The sequence below is a fragment of the Podarcis vaucheri genome, assembly GCF_965113315.1.
Source record: "Podarcis vaucheri genome assembly, chromosome: 6".
Taxonomy (NCBI): domain Eukaryota; kingdom Metazoa; phylum Chordata; class Lepidosauria; order Squamata; family Lacertidae; genus Podarcis; species Podarcis vaucheri.
Window position 1 is genome coordinate 81,717,865 of NC_138764.1, and position 20,211 is coordinate 81,738,075.

Genomic DNA, 20,211 nt, shown 5'->3' on the forward strand with positions numbered 1-20,211 from the left:
TAGACACAAAAGAAATGTTTGTCCTGTTGAAATTGTTACTTTGGTATAAGATATGTTCACTTTGTGCTGTGCAATAATTCTGAAAACTTATTTTTATGCAGAATGTGTGCGAGAGGGAGCAAGGATGTAAAATGATAGTTTCAATAATTCTAGAATTTAGGGTTGCTGCATACACCTGTTTGGGGTTATATTAAACTGTGAAATACCACTGTGGTTCTAATCTGATTTGGGAAGCTTCTAAGTCGCCTACTTCCACCTGCTTACTATGGTTTTGCTTCATCAGCCATATTTCAGTACAGCTTGAGCTTCCCACTTACTCCGCCGGGACCATATAACACCGGCCCTGAGAGATCTGCATTGGCTCCTAGTACGTTTCCGAACACAATTCAAAGTGTTGGTGCTGACCTTTAAAGCCCTAAATGGCCTTGGTCCTGTATACCTGAAGGAACGTCTCCACCCCCATCGTTCTACCTGGACATTGAGATCCAGCGCCAAGGGCCTTCTGGCAGTTCCCTCATTGCGAGAAGTTAAGTTACAGGGAACCAGACAGAGGGCCTTCTCGGTAGTGGCACCCGCCCTGTGGAACGCCCTCCCATCAAATGTCAAGGAAATAAGCAGCTATCCTTTTTTAAACGACATCTGAAGGCAGCCTTGTTTAGGGAAGTTTTTACTATTTAATGGTGTATTGTTTTTAACACTTGATTGGGAGCTGCCCAGAGTGGCTGGGGAAACTCAGCCAGATTTGGGGGGGGGGTATAAATAATAAATTATTATTATTACTCCGTAAGCTACTCCTATTGTACAACAATATAGAGGGAATTTGGCCTGTATGTTTCAGATGTTTGGAAGCTCTAATCTCAAATGGAGATGCCATTAAAACACGTGGATTCTGAAGACTGTCACTTGTACTGCTAGTATGAACTGTTCTACTACCCAGGGAGAAAGAAAATTTATTACAGTACCTCTAAATTAATCAAAACAACTGTATTACCTGTATGGAATAATTATGTGCAAATACCTTTTTGGAGTTCCAGAAATGGAGATAGCATAGCTATTTGGGTCAATTGAAAGGCTGAGCTTTTTCTTACAGCACTTAAACGAAAGTATTTGCAGCTCAGAAGTTCTCTTTCCCTACTACAGCTTGTAATGTGGAACCGGGGTTTCCTGGAACTATCCCACTGTGTGGTCCAGCTAGCTGCTGAAGCTTGCAGTTCTCATCACAAGAAAATCTTAGTTCAGTCTAGAGAGAGAGAAAAAGCAGAAATCTCTTGTGCATCCTCTTGTCATTGTTGTATACAAAGCAGACCTCTTGATAGCTTATGATTCAGAAGTTGGATGTTATGCAGTCTTTAAGCATGAACTGCAAAGTCGGATTCTCATTGTTGTGTGTCTGCTGTAATGGAATGATAAGACACAGTAATTGCAGGGGTCAGCAGACTTTTCCAGCAGAGGGCCGGTCCACTGTCCCTCAGACCTTGTGGGGGGTCGGTCTAGATTTTGAAAAAAATAATGAATGAATTCCTATGCCCCACAAATAACCTAGAGAAGCATTTTAAATAAAAGGACACATTCTACTCATGTAAAACCACGCTGATTCCCAGACCGTCCACGGACCGGATTTAGAAAGTGATTGGGCCGGATCCGGCCCCTGGGCCTTAGTTTGCCTATCCATGGAGTATTGGATAAAGATTGCCGGTCATCTGGCAACATTTAAATAACACGTGAGAAGAAATTCTAGCAAGACACTACAGTATTTTGTTTTTTAAGTTCTCTAAATCTGTTTCAGTCTCCATGATATGATATTGGAGCTTAAATGCATTTTGTTCTGTCGCTTATATTGATGCTTTTCTAGGAGGAAGTGGAAACAGTTGTTTCTATGCTGATAGAACAGGCCCGTGTCCTCGCTCGCACAGGGATGAAAAGACACCTGCGAGTTCTTCCAATGTATGCAGGATTACCTGCTACTGAGCAGATGAAAGTGTTTGAGAGGGTATCTCCCAACGTTAGAAAGGTAAAGTTGCTTCCGTTGTCATAAATTAATAGGGCACTGTGCTTGCAAATTGGTGGCATTGCCCACCATCGATTAATGTTTCACCACATTGCGTTTGGTAACCGCATGGTAACAATGCGTTTCCCCACGTTGCATTTGGTAACAGATGCTGTAGGGTTTTCTGTAAGTCTCCCTCTTGGGATCAACTCCATGTACCCTTCTTGTTAAACAATAATTTTTACTCATTTTTATATTGCTTAGAGCAGCCTTTCTCAACCTTGGGCTCCCTGATCTTGTTGGACTACCACTCTCATCATCTCTGACTGCTGCCCCTGCTAGTTATGGATGATGGGGGTTGTAGTCCAATAGCATACGGTGATCCAAGGTTGAGAAGGGATGGCTTAGAGGTTAATCATCTCTATGCTTTGCCACTGCAGTTCATAGTAGGTTGTTTACTTCCCTCAAAATGCTGAATGCAAGACTACAACCCCTGCCCTGCAACAATGCCCACCCAGGTTGTTTGTAGTAAATATGTTGCTTTATTTTATCTTATTTAATTCTTTGAAGACTTTGTGTTTTTCTTCTCAGCTGCAGGGTACATATCTGCCCTTATACAAATCAATGGCTCTCTTTTTTGCAGCACCATCAGAGTTTTGTGTGTGTGTGCTTAGTTCTTTTATTTAATGCAGCTTTTCAGACAAGCATTATTGCTGTTAGGCTAACCACTCCTAGAAAACTTTTTGAATTAGAGTCCCATTATTGTGATTCCCCCTTTATATCAAACTTTTGTCTGCTTTTATTTTCTTAAACCTAGCTAGTCAGGAATCAGCAAGCATAATAAATCCCAAACAAACTGGCTTTCTTTATTCTTTCAGGTGATAGTGGCCACTAATATTGCAGAAACGTCCATCACAATCAATGGAATTTCATTTGTGATTGACTGTGGCTTTGTGAAACTCCGTGCATATAATCCAAAAACAGCTATTGAATGCCTTGTGGTTGTCCCAGTATCAAAGGCCTCTGCCAATCAGAGAGCAGGTCGTGCAGGCCGGAACCGCTCAGGAAAATGCTACAGACTTTACACAGGTGAAGTGTGTGTAACACTAAAACTTTGCTCTTTTGTTTGTGGCTTGGGTGGCACTGTACTTTAAAATCTTTCCTCTCCTCTTCAGTGGGGTCCCCTGACCCACCAGCTTGCTGTGTTTGGGGTGGGGGGGCACCAGGGATTGCCCAGGTGAGAAGGGATGGGAAAATCCCTTTCCATCAGTTTCCCTCTGTTTACATTTCTCAGAAACATTCACTTTGCAGGCCCGTTTCACCTGATTCAAACCCTTCCACCTCTGATTCTACATGCTTGACATGTTCAATACTCACTTTTGCATTTAAATAAAAATTCTCAGGCACCAGATACTGCAAAATTACCTTCTTCAAACACCTTTTGCCAACATCGTCTTGTTTAGTTAAGTTGTTGTGTTTATCTCAATTCCTTACTAAGCATAATTGTTAACATTAGGAATGTCTTGTGTGTTTTTGTTTTTTCTTAAGTTCTGGAATGTTGTAGAGGTTTTTTGACTTAAAAGATTTGCATTTTAAAACGTGTTCCCTCTTCACAGAGGAAGACTTTGAGAAGTTGCCACAGTCCACCATTCCCGAGATGCAGCGCAGTAACCTGGCACCAGTCATCTTGCAGCTCAAGGCTTTAGGAATTGACAATGTGCTTAGATTTCCTTTCCTCTCCGTAAGAATGGGATTCTTGTTTAATTTTTCCATTCTCCATGGTTTGTCAACTTTGTCTACATGGTGTAAGCCATTTTACAAGGACTGCAAGGTCTGTTGTCCTGTTGTGTTTTTGTGGACCATATGCATATCTTCCTGTTAAATGCCAGATTAAGAAGTGTTCCTTCGCTTTTATGTTCCCTTTTGTTTCTGCATGTCTCATGGCTCTTTTGAAATAAAAGTTCTAAATGCCTGCAGGCTATAAGGAGAGAGGTTAAAAAGAGCTTGTAAGTCTTGAATGTTCTCTGAACATTACTAGTAGGTAGCAGACCATCAGAGGTCAATGGTTCATAGCCTAGTAAATATTGCTCTGACACCCAGGAAGTAGGATAGGGTGGACCTAACACCAAGGTCGAGTGTTTGCCCAACTGCTTCTGAAGAGCCCTGTGTTTTAGTAAAGAAAGCAAGAACCTCGGGAACCTCCACAGGGAAAAAAAAATAAAGCATCCATTTTCAGATGGCTTTCCAATCCAATGCTGCTGTTTTGTTAATTTACCCAGTGGAACTTACCCTACTTTGCTCTGCCCTGCAGCCCCTCTGGTGAAGACACTGTTGGTGTTATTGGCAATAGACTGCTTGGTGGTTGTGGTTTTAATTGTAAACTACTTTGAGATGTTGAATAGCCGAGAAAGTGGCATATAATGATAAATATATAGATCTGTTAACTAGATTTCGCAATCTCTTCCCATGTTTAGCTTGTGATTGAACGTTATTTGCTGAGTGGGGACATCTAGGGGTCTTCATGGCTACCAATATGCTGCAGCATGCAGAATATAGAGTAACCTGGGACTGAATAGCTTTTGGTCACAGCAGCTCTGTTCAGGTTCCACATGCCCAGAGCACTCTGTCTTGGAGCAGCACAGCACCCTGGACTTGTTCTGACCAGGAGCCATTGAAATTGCACTTCCAACAGTGCCAGAAAATAGTTCCAATAGAGAGAGTTTTTGGTGACGTAGCATGGAAAGATGTTGCATCAGTCTAGCACAGTTGAGTTGTGCATTGTGCCCTTGCAGGCAACTTTGGCAGATAATTCACTAAAATTCAATTTTGCTCTGATTCCGTCTCATACAAGTCCAGTGTCTCTTTGCTTCCTGATTCTTTTCATCCCAGCCTTCAATACCAGTCTCTGGCCAAAATATTGGAGCACATGGTTCTAGGTTTTGCAGTATTCCCCCGTCATCCCTTCAACACACTCCAGCTGTCATGAGCAATTTAATTAAACATATATATTAAATGTAAGCATACTTGTACTGTTCAAATAATTTCCCCCACTAGCAGGATTTTGATGTTTTAGTTGTAGCTTTCTAAATCTTTGGATTTATTAGATCCTATATATAACTTCCATTTTCCAGTGCCACCTTACCCTTGCAGTTCTGGAATATTTAAAGTTTCTGGTTTTGTACTTAATATTTGGACTTCAGTGCTTTATGTGCCTCCACAAGGCAGTTCTGAAACTCTGTTCATGTTAATCAGGTGTCACCAGCTTTTTTTTTTAATGTAGTGGGCAACGGTCACAAAATGTGGGCATGGCATAACGCAAAACGGCTGCCACATCTAAAAGAGCAAAAAAGAAAGAAAAAGGACCACAAAATGGTGCAGCCATTCTTCCTCCTATCAGCTGCCCCATCAATAGTGGGGAAAGGAACCCACATCAGAGAGAAGCTGTTTGTTTCTTGCATTGAATAAAATGTAGACATGTTTAAGAGGCTCAGGCACTGTGGATAAGAACTAAGCAGGAACGCCAAACAGTCTATTGTGGATTTTTACTGAGATTGTTTATGGGTGCCATGAAAGGTGCTGGCACCTGCAGGCACCAAGTTGAAGACACCTGAGCTAACCATTTGAGTGCAAGGCTCTAGTTTGCTGAGATGTTATCCAGCATGACTGCTAGAGAAATTTTCTCAAGTAGCTAGCAAAACCAGAGGATTTTGAAGTCTTCATGTTCACAGCCTGTACAAGGCTATGAAGCAGTGTTCACCTGCATGGCTCACGGCGTTTTTCAGGAAATATCTAGAAAAGTTTTCGACCGTGAAATACCTGCAGGCGTAAGCGGGACCTGGGTGAGCGATCACATGGGAGCCCTTATCTGTGTCCCTTGAGTTCATTGTAATGTAATAAATGTCCCTACAGTAGGCAGAACAAATGGTATGTATGTGTTTTTTCCCCAGCCTCCACCTGCTCAGTCAATGGTGCAAGCTTTGGAGCTCCTCTATGCATTAGGAGGTAAGGTTCCTCTGCTGATTGCCGTCATATTTTCAGCTGAATTGTGCACCATTGCCAACAATGCTGTTAAGTTCATTAAGGCCCTGCACCTTTAGACTTAACTCCAAAATGTTAAAAGCAAAACTGAACTGTAATAGTAGACTTTTATTAGCATCTCATGAAGAGCATGTCAGGCTTTTGAGATGCTGGGAGATAATTTTGTTTTCTTTAAACAAGGTATTGTGGTTTCAAGATAGTCATTTATCTCTACAATCATTGTCTGAGTCGGGTTTCCATGCTCAGATTTTCTGCAGTTGCTTTCACATTGTGTTCCCATAATAATAATTCTGTTTGGTTCGTATGGAGACACATGTGCAAGGTAAGCCGCTGATGGATTTTCATGGGTGGTTTGCAAGTACAGACATGTGAACAAGCCTTTCTCATTATATAGTCCGTTGGAGTAATTGAGAATTATAATAAGTAAAGCAGTCCTTCAAGGTGTGGGGTTTTCATTAGAACCCTCTCTCTTTCCTATTCTCAGCCTGTATGGATATTGACTATGTAGTTTTTATATAAAAGAAGGCTCTAACTTATATAGCCAAGTTGGGAGTGACAGCTAGGCCCCAGTCTGCTAATAGCAGCTTTGGCTAGATGCTCCAGGAGCCCTCTTTGTCCTCTGTGATAATACCTATAATCTGAGTTTGCTATCAAATCTATTTGCAAAGCATGCATAATTAAATCCTACAGTAAAAGAAGTAAGGGTGTGTTATATATCTGCCGCTACAAGATCAGAGACCATGTGAGGCAGCTACCTTGCGGCAGCTGGGAAGATACGGGTCTGGTCAGTAGCTGAATGGGAGCCATCATGGGAATACCGTGTTTACCACCTTTAGCTCCAGGGTAGAAGAAGGGTGAGCTTAAATGTAGTAAAATAAAAATGCTTCTGCTTTGCCTCATGGATGAAGTCAGTACTGCAGTGGTATTCAGGCTGCTGCTTTTGGCTTACTGGTGGAGCTGATAAACAGCAGCTTGTCTATAATCCGATGGAGTGCCCAAGAAACCCATCTTGCATGCTGCAGAATGGCTCGTCTCTGATTCTCCCAGTAGTTCACAGTTTCTGCTTTTTAGGCGCAGGAATAAATTTTAGCTAGAATTTTAGTTCCGCAGAATAGTACATGCAGTATTGCAATACCTCTCTGTGGAGAGAGTCATGCCTATAATTAATTTGTTTTGAAATACTTTATAACCCTGTGTTGAGTCATCAGTATGTATTTGCATTTTATATTGCTGCTGTTTTTCCTGCAGGGCTTGATAAATATTGCCGCCTCACGGAACCTCTTGGAATCAGGATAGCTGAGTTTCCTTTGAACCCCATGTTTGCAAAGATGCTCCTAGAATCAGGTAATGCCAGTGTCATGCAACTGTAAATCAGCTTGTGTATCGTTAGTCCAGCTTAATTAATTTGCTGTAAGTCTCCCAGTGACTTCTATGTTGTGGTACGTGGCATACAAGTGCCATAAATAAATCCACCTCTATTGTGTTTGTTTTTGTTGCTGTAAACTTATTATTTGTTGTTCGAGCTGGATACCATAATGTGAACAAATGAGTCTTTGAATGCTGGATGCAACAGAGAATAGTGAAGAAAGTAGTTTGCATACCTAGGTTTTACATTGAGCTGGAAGCCTTTAATCCACTGCATGGCTCTGGAGCAACAACAGGCAACGCCACAGTAGATGGTATTAGATTGCTGCCAGAATCTCAAGCAATATGGGATTTTAGTTGGATTATCTTCTGTGTGGTTGCTAGTGATGAGCAGACGTCTTGCGCTCCCTGCCTCAACTTGATTGAGAACTGAACATGTGTGTTAAATAAATGTAGTCCATCAACAGCTGCTGTTCTGGTATTTGGCCTGCTATCACTATGTTATTGTTATTGTTATTATTATTATTTAATTAAATTTATATACTGCCAGGGCTGTTTACCGCATGTTCTAACCTAGAAAATAGCTGCTTCAACAAGCGTTTTGAAATGACATTTAGAGTTTCTGTTCTCCACTACATAGCAGAAGCAAAATATTAGGATTGTATCCAAGGATAGCATCTGGCCAGCAAAAGTTTTCCCACTCGCACAAAGTGAGGCACCCCGTTTCCACCAGTCTCTCGAACCCATTGCGGCCCTCTATGCTATATCCCATACAGTTCCAGGGGGTCACCTAGGCTTTAGAGAAGCCTTTTTGTTGTTGTTGGGAAGAGGGATTGTACTAAGTTAGAGGGATTGGTGAAAACTGGGTGCCCTCCCCTGCAGAAGCACTTCTCTTAGATGGATCCACCACTTTATATAACCCATAGTGTTTCCTGTCATATAGTTCTGTGAGAGCTGTTATAGCTATTTTTTATCCAGCATGTGTGAGGAAGACAATTTTTTCTCAATGTGCTTTGTGTTGTCAGTGTAAAAGTAAAGTTCCTTCTCCCCTAAACTCATTTTGCAGGGAATTTTGGCTGCTCCCAGGAGATCCTGAGCATTGCAGCCATGATGCAGATCCAGAATATCTTTATGATTCCTCCAAACCAAAAAACACAAGCTGTAAGTGCCCTTTCTGAACTCAGCTGTCTTACATTGGTGCTCAGCCACTGGAACTCACTGCCCAGGAAATCTGTTTGCCCTCGCTGCTTAACTGGTGTTGCAATGCAAACTGAAAAAATGTTGTTCCAGCAGTTCTGTTGCCTTGGCTCTCATTATTTCTGGCTCTTTCTGTTCTGTTCTGTTTTGTTGTTTTCATATGATGCTTCTTGCTTTGCATTTTAATTGTGATTGATATTTAATCTTCGTTGCTGTTAACCACCTTGGGCATATTTTGCAAGAAGTGGAAAGCTGCAATATAATATTTTTTTGAGTGAGCTGCTTGCTTTCAGGGTGTGGGGAAAGGAATGAAATACTCATTTCAACTTTTTATGAGAGGTTGGAAAATGAATGATTGAATAGCTAAAGAGATTATTCCACTGAAAAAAATGTTGGACAGACATACAAATTATGTCTAAGTTGAAAACATTGCATTACATTTATTTGTGCGTACCTTCTAGTGGCAAGTGGTGAGCATGAGAATCTTACAGTATGTTTAACTTTTCTCCAAAGATTTATTAGAAATACATAGTAGTTTTAAATACTGGGTATGTGTGCTATTTCCCTTAAAAATGCTTTTAACAAAATAATGTTATTCATAGAAGAAATTTTAAGTACTAAATGCGGAAAGGAATAAGCAGTGACGGTAGATGCACTGGAAATTGTAAAGGTTGAGGCTTCTGTTCTCAAATTTGTTCACAAATGGAGTCCTATTGATATTGCTGAATGTGGTTTTTGTCTAAAGGATGTCTGTGGGGTTTTGATGTTGCCACTTTCCCAAAATGGTCCTCCTTTTCAGATCAGAGAACACAGAAAATTTGCTGTGGAGGAAGGCGACCATCTCACTATGCTTAATGCGTATGAAGCCTTTATAAAAGTAAGTAAGCTCAAAAGGAGGTACGAGATTTTTGCCGGCCTTGAATCCAGTTGTTGTGAATGTTAGAAGTTTGGGGACGTCCAACATAGTAATTAACAGGCTCAGATGTGTGTTGTGAGCTAAGCAAAGTTAGTTCTTGCTTTGATGTAGGCAGGGAGTTGTACAGAGCCCTAAAGCTCCACTTAGTTTGATCGGAGAATATATTCATCTAAATCGAGCTAGGTTTGTCCTGGGGTGTAAAATCACAGCCCCACTGATATTAGATATATTTAAAGCATTAGAGTACATTACCAAAAGCTCCATTCATCCATTCTTTGAATTCAGAGATCCACAGCATGCCCTGCATATTATGACAATACATTCTGAAGTTTATTTTGCAGTGAAGACTAGGAACTTGTGTGTATGTTGTGATATTTAAAACAAATGCTGAGGCTCTCAAGTTTCACACAGACCATGTCCTCTGCCAACCCATGACCTTGTAGAATATTTGTTTACCATCATGTTTGCTTACACTTGGAGTGTAAAAAAATTATGAAAATGCTTTGACTGCAGAATTCCCTCATCTATAATGGCTTTGTCAACTAAAATTTAGATTCAGAATGCAAAGAAATTTGATAGTGGCACACATAATTCCTCACAACATTGGAACACGGGGTCATCCAATGAAACTGAATATTAGTTAACTTTTGTCTGTCCTGAATCTTCTATGCCCACACAGAACATATTTAAACTCTGGGATTTGCTACCACCAGATGTGGTAATGGGCACTAAATTGGACGACTTTAAATGCTGTTAAGACAAATTCACAGAGGACAAGGCTATCAATGGCTACTAGCCATTATGATGGTGCTGCCTCTGATATTGAAGGCAGTTTGCTCCTGAATACCAGTTGTTGCAGATCATAAGTGGAAGAGTTCTGTTCAGCTCATGTCCTATTTCTGGCCTTCCTATAGGCATCTTGTTGGTCACAGTGAGAATAACCTACTGGCCTAGATGTGTCTTTTATCTGATTCAGCCAGGCTCTTCTTAACATTCCTAACATGAGATTTTCCTGGGATCAACTGATGTGTTTGAACTGCAGGAGTAGCTAAGTACCAGAGTCTCCTTTCCAGATTCCAGCCTTCAGCATGACCTGTTCTTGCCAGGAGAGTTGTAGGATTTTAGACTGACCTGTTGCAAACTGAATTTTGGCTGGTACATGCATCCCCATTCCCATAATATTAGGAAAAGAAACCTAGAGATAAAGTCAGAGCTAAAACCTTTATAAAGCAAGCTTTTTAAGGCGGTTCAGCTGTTCCTTTTTCTTTGCAGCACAACAAGAGTTCCCAGTGGTGTCAAGATCACTTTCTGAATTATAAAGGCCTTGTCCGAGCCACAACTGTGAGAGAGCAGCTGAAAAAACTTCTTGTCAAGTTCAAAGTACCAAAAAAGTCCAGTGAAGGTATGACCAAGAGAGAAGAGATATTAGCAATTTCTTATTTATTGCCTATACTCTGTTTAGTACAAAAAAAAATCAGAATTGCCAACTGTGAGCTGCATGGGAGCTTCACAACATTTGTAGCATTGGTTTCTTTCCATTGTGCATTAATCCAGTGGTGGCTGTCTGCTGATGGAAGAGAATCCATTAACAGAATGTGGCAATTTGTGGTGGTCTCCCAATCTTCCTTTAGCCCATGCCCACTCTAAATCTGTTCCAGACAGTTGATGGACCTTCCAGAGCAGATTTAGTGTGGCATAAGGGACTGCAGTAATAGGTGGGGGTGCCACCAAAAATTACCGCCTCCCGTTTTGCTGAATGAAAGCCTTCCATCAGTGGACAGTCACCATTGGATTCCACTCTTGCTTTTTTTAGCATGATCTTCTATTATCTGTTTGCTTTACACTGCTTCAGTGATGTATATTGTGTTTTTACTACTGTAAAAGCTTTCTAATGTACTAAGTGTAGAGGACCTCTTCCTCACTTTTACATTCATTTCAGTCTTAGTATAACAAGCTAGAATATTTATTTAAACTCATGGGTTCTGGAAACTGGAATAGACTTTATTAGCTTTGCAGACAGCCCTTTTGGCATCTGAGACTTCCCTCTTTCCTGCAAAGTCTATTTATGTTTGACTAGATTATATTTTGCATTGGGGGCGGGGGGAGCCAGGCAACAGCATAGTGTATTGTGGAAACAGAAGTGAACACACCTAACCAGAAAAATTGCTTAAGTACCTTAAGCAGGAAGGTGCTTATTAAAGAGAACACAATAATCAGAAGCATGCTCGGCATAAGTTAAACGCTTACATACCTTGGTTCCAGGTGTGTGTGATTGTAAACATAAAGGGCATACATGATAAATGTAATCACAGGGAAATTGTTATTAAGATTTATTCTTCACCCTTCAATTAAGTTCTGTAGTACAATACAATAAAATGTAACCCACCATAGTACTTGAAGTTCAGTGTATGTTAAAACTACTGAACTTGTAGGTGATATTCAACTGAGTTTTACTCAGAGGAAACTCATTGAAATTAATTAACATGACTTAGTGTGCTCTGAGTAAAACTTGCATACCGCCCTATGTATGTAAAAACAAAAAACCCCGAAACAGGTCTGGAGGAATGCTTCCCTCCTCCTCTTTTTGTTAAACAGTTGCCACAGTAAGGAAAAGCTTAGGGCAGATGCATGTAGTGATTTTTGTTGTTTTAATGGAAAGCAGATGTCGATTTCAGCAGATGAATTGTGTGTGTGTGTGTGTGTACGCACGCTCATAAGAAGGGATGGGAGCTTAGCCACTTTTCATCTGGCTCTCCCCCCCTCCTTCACTCCCTCAGCTCCTTTTTCACCTAGGTAGAAAAGGGTATGTGCCTATATTATTTCCCTTTGCAAGTGGAAGAGCAGCTGGGGGGAGGGAGTGGTGTTGAACAGAAAACCAGCAGTAGAGAAAGGTTAAGCATCCCCTCCCATTCTATTTGCAGAATGTCAGCCTCCTATAGCTGGTTTTTGTTTAAACTTTTTTTAAAAAACCCAGACAACATGTTACATGTGTTTGCCATGTAAAATTTAGTTTGGTCCTTCCAGAAGATGCGCGAGATCTGTCACATCTCAGAAAGTGATTTCCACAGATAAATGATCAGCTCCACCTATTTTATCTGGTTGTGATAACAATTCAAACATCTATTGAGCTTGAAAGGAGATAAAACAGCTATGTTATGCTTAACATCCCAAATAATGAGCACTAAACTAAGTGAAATTTTAAAAATTCCTTCAGAGTTCCACTTTCCCCCCTGCTCGTTTGCGATCATTTGACTAGGCAGTTAATTTGCTCTTTACCATTGGCCACACTGGCTGAAGTTGATGTGAGTTGTAGTTCAAAATATTTGAAGCACACAATGTTGGAGAAAGCTGGTCTTATCTGATGAACTTTGTGGAATGACTGGTCCATTTCCTCCTTTTAGGAGATCCAGACCCTGTTCTAAGGTGTATAGTTTCTGGATTCTTTGCTAACGCAGCCAGATTTCACTCTACCGGAGCATACAGGTAAATGTGAGGTTTGTTGTGACAAACATCCCAAAATGAACAAAAACACTGTCCTGGCTTTACTAGTGATAATTACTGTAGTTCAGGCCTCTGAGAGTAAGGGGAAGATGAAAGGGAACATAGTGGGGCCATATAGATCAGAATTGTCTTTAAATCCTTAACAAAGGGCTCATTGGAAAGCCAGTAGCCATAAAAAAATAATGATGCTTTCTTGTCAGTACCATCAACTGGTAATACGTCAGGTTGAAACAAATTGGCATTCTGTCTCCTGGCTTAGTTGAGCTTCAACAGCTTAGAAGAGGCTGGAAAAAACGTGAAGCAGTCCACTAAGTGGACTGAGCAATATTTCAGACGAATAAGAGGTAAAGAAAGGTATTTCAAAGGCACCAATAAATAAACAAGTTTTCAGCATCCTTTGATAGTTTTGCTTATCTATGATCAGGTTTATAATTGAGGAAAAAAAGGTGTATTTTTAGGCACAGTCCCATTGCTGTGTAATGAATAAATATTGTAAGTCTAAAATAATTTTTCTTCTTTCAAGGACTATTCGCGATGACCATGAACTTTATATACACCCCACCTCAGTGCTGTATGCAGAGAAACCTCCTCGTTGGTACGTTGAAAAGGTTTTCATTAGCATACTGGTTGAGCTTGACACTCTACATCGTTGAGAGTTGCTTCTTTCACAGAACACAGCCCATCTGGTAGATTGTGGCTTCAGAATGGGCGCTGTACTCTTCATTCCACACTACACTTACATCGAGAAAAAGTGATAAAGGTAGATGGAGCACTACCAGCAACAAGTTGTAGAAGTTGTATGACTGGGAAGCCAAGTAGCTGGTTTCTCCCTCCCAAACTGCAGGATCAAGAAGCTTGTGATCTGAGAGGATGTAAACATTTGCTTCCATGAGAGTGGGGAGGTTTGTAATGCCTTTACGAAGGCATGCATGTGAAATTCAGCATATCTTATGCATATCCTCCAATTTTGAAGGATGATGCAATGAGCAATAACCGGTAGTGCTGCTTTTGTGTTTTGATTGCGGTATAAAAAAGTACACTTGCATTAGATGGTTTTCCAACCATTGGCAATGACATTCCAGTCTCGCTAGTAACCCAATCCACATCAAGTCATAAGGAGAAGGTAGGCAACATAGAGAGGGATCTTTTATATAGGGAATTCAGGTGGGAACATGCATAAAGATAGTGGGTGGTATTCATATTTTATACATAGTAAACCCACTGAAATTAATGGAAATGGCTAAGTCAGGTCTGTTCTCGGTGAAACTTAGTTGAATACCACCCAGTGACTTTTGAATTAAGGCTTGGTGTCTAGATGTTGAAACCTTTCCAATGCAATATTAAGTGGGAATGTATCCAAATGTTCTCTTAGTGCATGTGCCTTTTCTTGCTATATTTTTAGGGTTGTCTACAATGAAGTCATGCAGACCTCCAAGTATTACATGCGAGACGTTACAGCAATTGAATCTGCTTGGCTATTGGAACTGGCCCCTCACTTTTACCAGCAAGGAACGGTACGGACTCGGCATAGCCTCCAAACGGTACCATTGCCGTATTGGCAGCTCTTGTTATTCTATGCTTTTACCTGTGCTTGCAAAATGGGTTTGCATAAGTATATCCCCTCTCCCCACAACCCCAGCTTTTGCTTGTATTTATTTGTTTGACAGTTGCCAATAATTAATAAAACTCTGTTCCAGATAAAGACTATTTTATATCACAATATTATGCAGATAAATTAACTTAAAAAGCACAATATTTCTTCTAGCAGTGCCTCATGGGGTAAGTAGTCCAAGTTGTAGTGTAGCTTGTTGCCCAAAGCTCCGACCAGTTTGTGCACCACAACTATCGCAATATAGTGCCTCCAACTGGTCTGGAAGAGTTTGATGATCAATTGTATCAAAGGCTTTGAGAGGTCTAGCAGTATGAAAAGGATTGTGCTCCCTCAATTGAGTTCTTGGTACAAATAATCCACCAGAGCAGTTTCTGTTCAGAACAGTCGTCTGAAAGCTAAGTGATAATGGATCTAGAAAAATCAGTTTCACATGAATATCTACTCCTTGCATTTTCAATGTTATATGGCACTACGGTAACCATATGCAACCCGGTACACAAAATCTGTATGCTTGGGCAGTGTGTGAACCCATCCTGAAATTATTGATATTGTCTGCTTTGTGTCCTGTAATGCATTCAAATCAATTGTGCTGCAGAACATAAAAAAGTTATGGAAGTGGTTTTGGCCACTTAGCAAAAGTGTTTCAGGTATGGTTTGAGAAGGAAATGAGCCAACACCGCAATTATATTAAATCTTCTAGGAATCCGGTATCTGTAATTAAGTGAGTTGATAGCACTAAAATATTCCAATATTGTGCCTCCCTGTGTCACATATAAAGTGGTGCCTTTAACTACACAGCAGTTATGCAAATCATTATTCCATTACTTAATCAAAAGTAACTGGCAATTGCTATAGTAATTGCTCATAATTATCATAGCTTCATATTATATGACTCCATAGGCATGTTGTACCTCCTTGTATGACTAGAAATTCTGGCAGAGACTTCTCAGTGAAAAGGCTGGCACAATTAAAAAATAATATCAGTTATGTGTGATTGGTCAGAATTACACAAATATACGGAAATTTGTTAAATTGAGAATTTGTTCAATGTTAGTTATATACAGAGTAGATTCATTTAAGTTAATGGAAATGGTTAACTTAAGTCCGTTGTTTTCACTGTGTCTACTCTAAATATCACTTGATGGATGCAACCCAGTGTTTTGGGAGGTGGGGGCTATTTTTGACTGTTTTTGTCCAGAATGGAAAATAATAGTCATATCAGCAGGACAACTTCTTTTTTTTTAAAGAAAAACTCCTGTCTTTGAACATAATGCAGTCAACTGCAGAAACTAGAAGGCTGTTCTACAATGCAGGAACTAAGGATACCTGGCTCTGTGAACCATTTGATGCAAAGTCTTTAAATTGTGAGACTTAGTGGCATCTCCAGATACGAGAGCTTAGGTAGAAATTGTTGCGTGGAGGTGTTCCCTAAGGAATCCTGAGTTCCTGCCATATTGGGATGCAACTTCCTATTTTGAAGCTTGAAAAGTAGAAATGTGAGTAACTCACATACCTACTTTTTACCACTTCTAAGAATGCTCAAAGTGACTTTAAAGCTGTCTTTACCTGTTACCTGTAGCAGTGTGATTGGTGCCACAATGTTGTTGTATCCCATGCTACTCTAGTAGTATAAGGGTTTTTTTTGCAGAAGTGATTTGGGCACAATATCAAGGCAGTTACTGCTGCCATGTTGTGTAAATGCACTCAGATCTGTGTAACAGGCCTGATCCAGCATTTTATACCTTATGGAATAGTGTTGGAGCAGCCATAAGATGGCAGAAGTCACATTTCTCCATGTAAAATTCAAAGTAACCCTAAGGCGTACCTGCTAGTGCTAAATGCTGGAGGTTGGGTAATAGTATGCTTCTGGAGACAAAGAGAGAAGAGAAGAAATAAGACAGGCATAGGCAAACTCGGCCCTCCAGATGTTTTGGGACTACAATTCCCATCATCTTTGACCATTGGTCCTGTTAACTAGGGATGATGGGAGTTGTAGTCCCAAAACATCTGGAGGGCTGAGTTTGCCTATGCCTTGAATAAGAGAACTCCCGTAAATAGCTTGCTCCCACACCACAAGCATGCACTGGAAGGCAGAAACCTTTTTCTTGGAAAGACTGGTTGGGTGCCTCTGTAATGCTAGAGTTGCTGTTGGTGTGATAACCTATTGTCTTTGCAATAAATAAAGGCATTACCCTGACAGCATTAATACTGTTATGGTAGGTAACAATATAGCAGATGTTTTCCTTAAGACAAGCTATTACAAAACTCAGCAATGTTGCAGGTGAGCAGGGGTGTTTTTGTTTAAGCACCAGGCAGCAAAGTCGCCTATGGCTTTTTAAATAGCACTGATTCCTATACTGGCAATGCTGGCGGGCTTGATGCGTTTTCTAGGCTATTGCAAAATGACATTTTAGTTGGCGTAGAGTTCCTAATGCAGGACGGAATTTGTTGCTAACATGGAGACTGACGTAATTTGGAATAGAAAAGTATGTCGCTTGGAGCATTTATGAATTTTACGAAAAACAAAAACGATGCTTTCATTTCGTTGCAGCACCTTTCCCTGAAAGCCAAAAGAACTAAAGTGGACGATCACTGACTCGCCGCGGCTGTTGAACTTTTCAGCGCGAGACGCAGAACCTGCCGCCAATTTGAAACTGTGCTACTGTCCATCCAACAATTAGTTGATTAGCAACCTGACCCCACATCAACTATAACTGTTGAAATGCCTGCCTGCCAGGATCCTGTAGGGATTTTTGCATGACCAATACATTGTAACACTTAAGTAGATCTTGCATTGTGGATATTTTTTTATCCTACAGTCTTAAATGTGATGACCGCTCCTGTTCCCCAGGGCAATTTTGCTCCTTTTAAACTAGGTAGTTTGAAACTAACAGTACAAAAGAAGACATAACAAAATTGTAGGGAATTTTGCAATATGTGGATAGCAACACTTGAACCCCTTGGGGAGGAAGGGGAGGGTGGGGGGGGAACGACACCCTCAGAATGAGGAGGTGGCGCTCAGGATCCTTTAGACCACTGTGAAAGCTGTTGGTCATCCTAGACCTGCCTGCAAATTGTAGGCAGATTTGGGACCACAAGCAAAGCCTTGAAATACCTTAATGGGTTGCAACGAAAACCTTGAAACTGTGATTGTGCCTAACTGCTGTGATTTTCCTTTTTTTGCTGTCAAGCAATAGGTTTCTAATACTTTATTGACTTTCCCTTCTTTTCTGCTTCACATTTTTTTTCATGACTTGCTTTCAAGCCGAACCTGTTTCCATAAACATGATATGTTAGCGTCCACCAAAGTTTCCCACCCACCTCAAAGTTTAAGCACTTTTAGAGAGGAGTTTAATTGGGCAGGATGTACATTACGTTCGCAAGCAAGGTTGGATGCAAGTTGCTTGCCTTTTTGTTTCAGAATGAGAAATAACTTGAGGGGCCGCCTCTTGCAGAAATAATCTGGTTGTATTACTAACTTTTTTTGATCCTGTGGACGTTGAAAAACTGCCGTGCTGGATCCGTGGTCTTGCAAATCTTGCTTTGGAGTGAGAGTCATGATTGCCACCACCAATGAGACAGTTGGCAGTTATATCTTTTACAAAAGTATAAACCTCTTTGCAGCCTGGAAGCCATCTAAGTAACATATAACAAGGTAAATGGGGTGGTGGGTGGGGGAACCTGCAGGAAAAAAGTGTTGACTGCACACAAGTGAGGAGTGCCATCATTAGATAGACACAGGAGGACTATCTTGAGAGGAAGTCCTCTTTTGTTCTCCAGACTGCAGAGGAGGAAGTTGAAGAGGTGCCTTTCACCAGGAAGTGAGACAGAGGCAGGGCCACTTAGACCTCCGCTGAGTGTCCTGAAGATACTTCCTGTTATTTCCAGACAAAAAACCCACACCATTCCTTATTCTGCTTCTGATGTCACTACAGTATAAGATTGAAAGATGATCTATGAGGAGAAGTTGGGTCTTCTCATCTCCTTATGCTTCTTAATCCCTTTCCTTGCGTGCAAATTTTCCTTGCTTCCATCCTGAATAGAGGTAATATCTGATTAGAATGAGTGCAATAAGTTTTAAGCTCCCAGCTTGCAATTTGTAGAACTGACCCGTTTTCAGGAAAAGTTCCTGTTGCTGAGTGAGCTAGTGAAATCTATCTGATGGTGCTGCCTTTAGGTCAGTGAATGCCATTGTGCTTCCATGAACCCTGGGGGAAAAAGCGTATAGGATACATGGTGAACTTAGCAGCTGTTATGACTACCTTCCTCAAGGGTGAAGCGTGGTCTTTGTAGCATGCACTGGTTAAACTGCAGTTGCTGCCTTTCCACACAAAAACCTTTTGTTGCATCAGCAATATAGTTTCAGATGAGTAAATATTTATTTTCACAAAACATTTAATTTACAGTGATGTGGTTTCAGTGTGTGGGTTTGGTTTTAGAACATTGGATTGTTATTGTTGTTTTTTGAATACCTTGTTCCTTCGCCTCTTTTTAAAACATATGTAAATGACAGCGTTTTATTTTTTTTACACAGAATAAGGGTCTTCCTTGCCCTGGATGTGCATTAAGAGCCACTTTTTTCAGATCTTCCCTCCTATTCTGCTCCCCACAAACCTGCAAAGAAGCTTGTTCTGTCAGAATGTGGTCCACTCAGTGTCTTTGTGCTGTATATATTAGCTTAACAAAATTTCATTCCCACCCCTGGAATTCTGATGCAACTGGGTTTGTCCCTCTCTTTCTCTCTCTCTGTATGTGAACTCTGTAGAGCCGGGGTTGTCTTTTTATTTTTATGTACTGTGTGGTGTCCAGAATATTGTTGACGCTCTGTTATGGGCATCTGAACTTGTATCTAAAAGCTGTTTTCCCTTTCAAGGAGCTTACAAAGACCCGGATACAAAGTGTGTAAATTTCCATGTTGCTTTGTCCTCTGGTATCATACTTTATAGAGAAAAAATAAATAAAGCTGTGGAATTAAGAAATATTGGATTGTTGTGCCTATTAATGCTTACTAAGTTGTGGAACCTCTTAAGTTAATTATCTGCATCACTTATTAATACTTTGTTTTATTATGGACCGGTGGGAAGCTGTTTTGGAGAATGAATTTGTTGTAAATATATCCACTGGCATCGTCATGTATACTCTGCAACTTAATCAAAATCATCTCTCAAGAAAAGCTGTGAAGTAAATACATTTATTTATTAGACTTATTAAACTACTTTAACTTTGCCATTGTGTTGCCCCCCTACATACAGCTGTAATTACTTTAAAAACAAATAATAAACCACACACACACAAAACACACACACACAGAGGCTCTACAAGCAAAAACAAACATATAATTACCAACAGTTCAACAGCCACAAAGTCACTGAGTCACCAAGAGATGAGGCCCAAAGTTTTGTCGAAAGAAGCCAAATACAGTCATACCTCGGGTTACAGCCACTTCAGGTTGCCTTTTTTTGGGTTACGGACTGCTGAAACCCAGAAGTACCAGAACGGGTTACTTCCGGGTTTCGGCGGTCGCACATGCGCAGATGCGCCGAATCGCAACCCGCACATGCACAGACACACCGCTGCGGGTTGCGAACGTGCATC

At 40.7% G+C, this 20,211-nt stretch overlaps 1 protein-coding gene across 4 annotated transcripts in view; it reads left to right on the forward strand.

The window, feature by feature from the left end:
* Window positions 1-19,597, forward strand: part of DHX35 (DEAH-box helicase 35) — a 38,688-nt gene extending 19,091 nt beyond the window's left edge. For 2 of the 4 annotated variants that reach the window (XM_082225969.1, XM_082225971.1), the window contains 12 exons: window positions 1,853-2,011; window positions 2,866-3,076; window positions 3,604-3,728; window positions 5,935-5,989; window positions 7,274-7,369; window positions 8,457-8,551; window positions 9,387-9,464; window positions 10,776-10,905; window positions 12,905-12,986; window positions 13,528-13,599; window positions 14,407-14,545; window positions 17,168-19,597. In XM_082225969.1, coding sequence (XP_082082095.1) covers window positions 1,853-2,011; window positions 2,866-3,076; window positions 3,604-3,728; window positions 5,935-5,989; window positions 7,274-7,369; window positions 8,457-8,551; window positions 9,387-9,464; window positions 10,776-10,905; window positions 12,905-12,986; window positions 13,528-13,599; window positions 14,407-14,545; window positions 17,168-17,212 — 1,287 coding nt within the window. In that variant the 3' untranslated portion in view covers window positions 17,213-19,597. The remainder of the gene's footprint in view (window positions 1-1,852; window positions 2,012-2,865; window positions 3,077-3,603; window positions 3,729-5,934; window positions 5,990-7,273; window positions 7,370-8,456; window positions 8,552-9,386; window positions 9,465-10,775; window positions 10,906-12,904; window positions 12,987-13,527; window positions 13,600-14,406; window positions 14,546-17,167) is intronic. The other 2 variants (XM_082225970.1, XM_082225972.1) reach the window with 1 other exon arrangement.
* The last annotated feature ends 614 nt before the right edge of the window (window positions 19,598-20,211 follow it).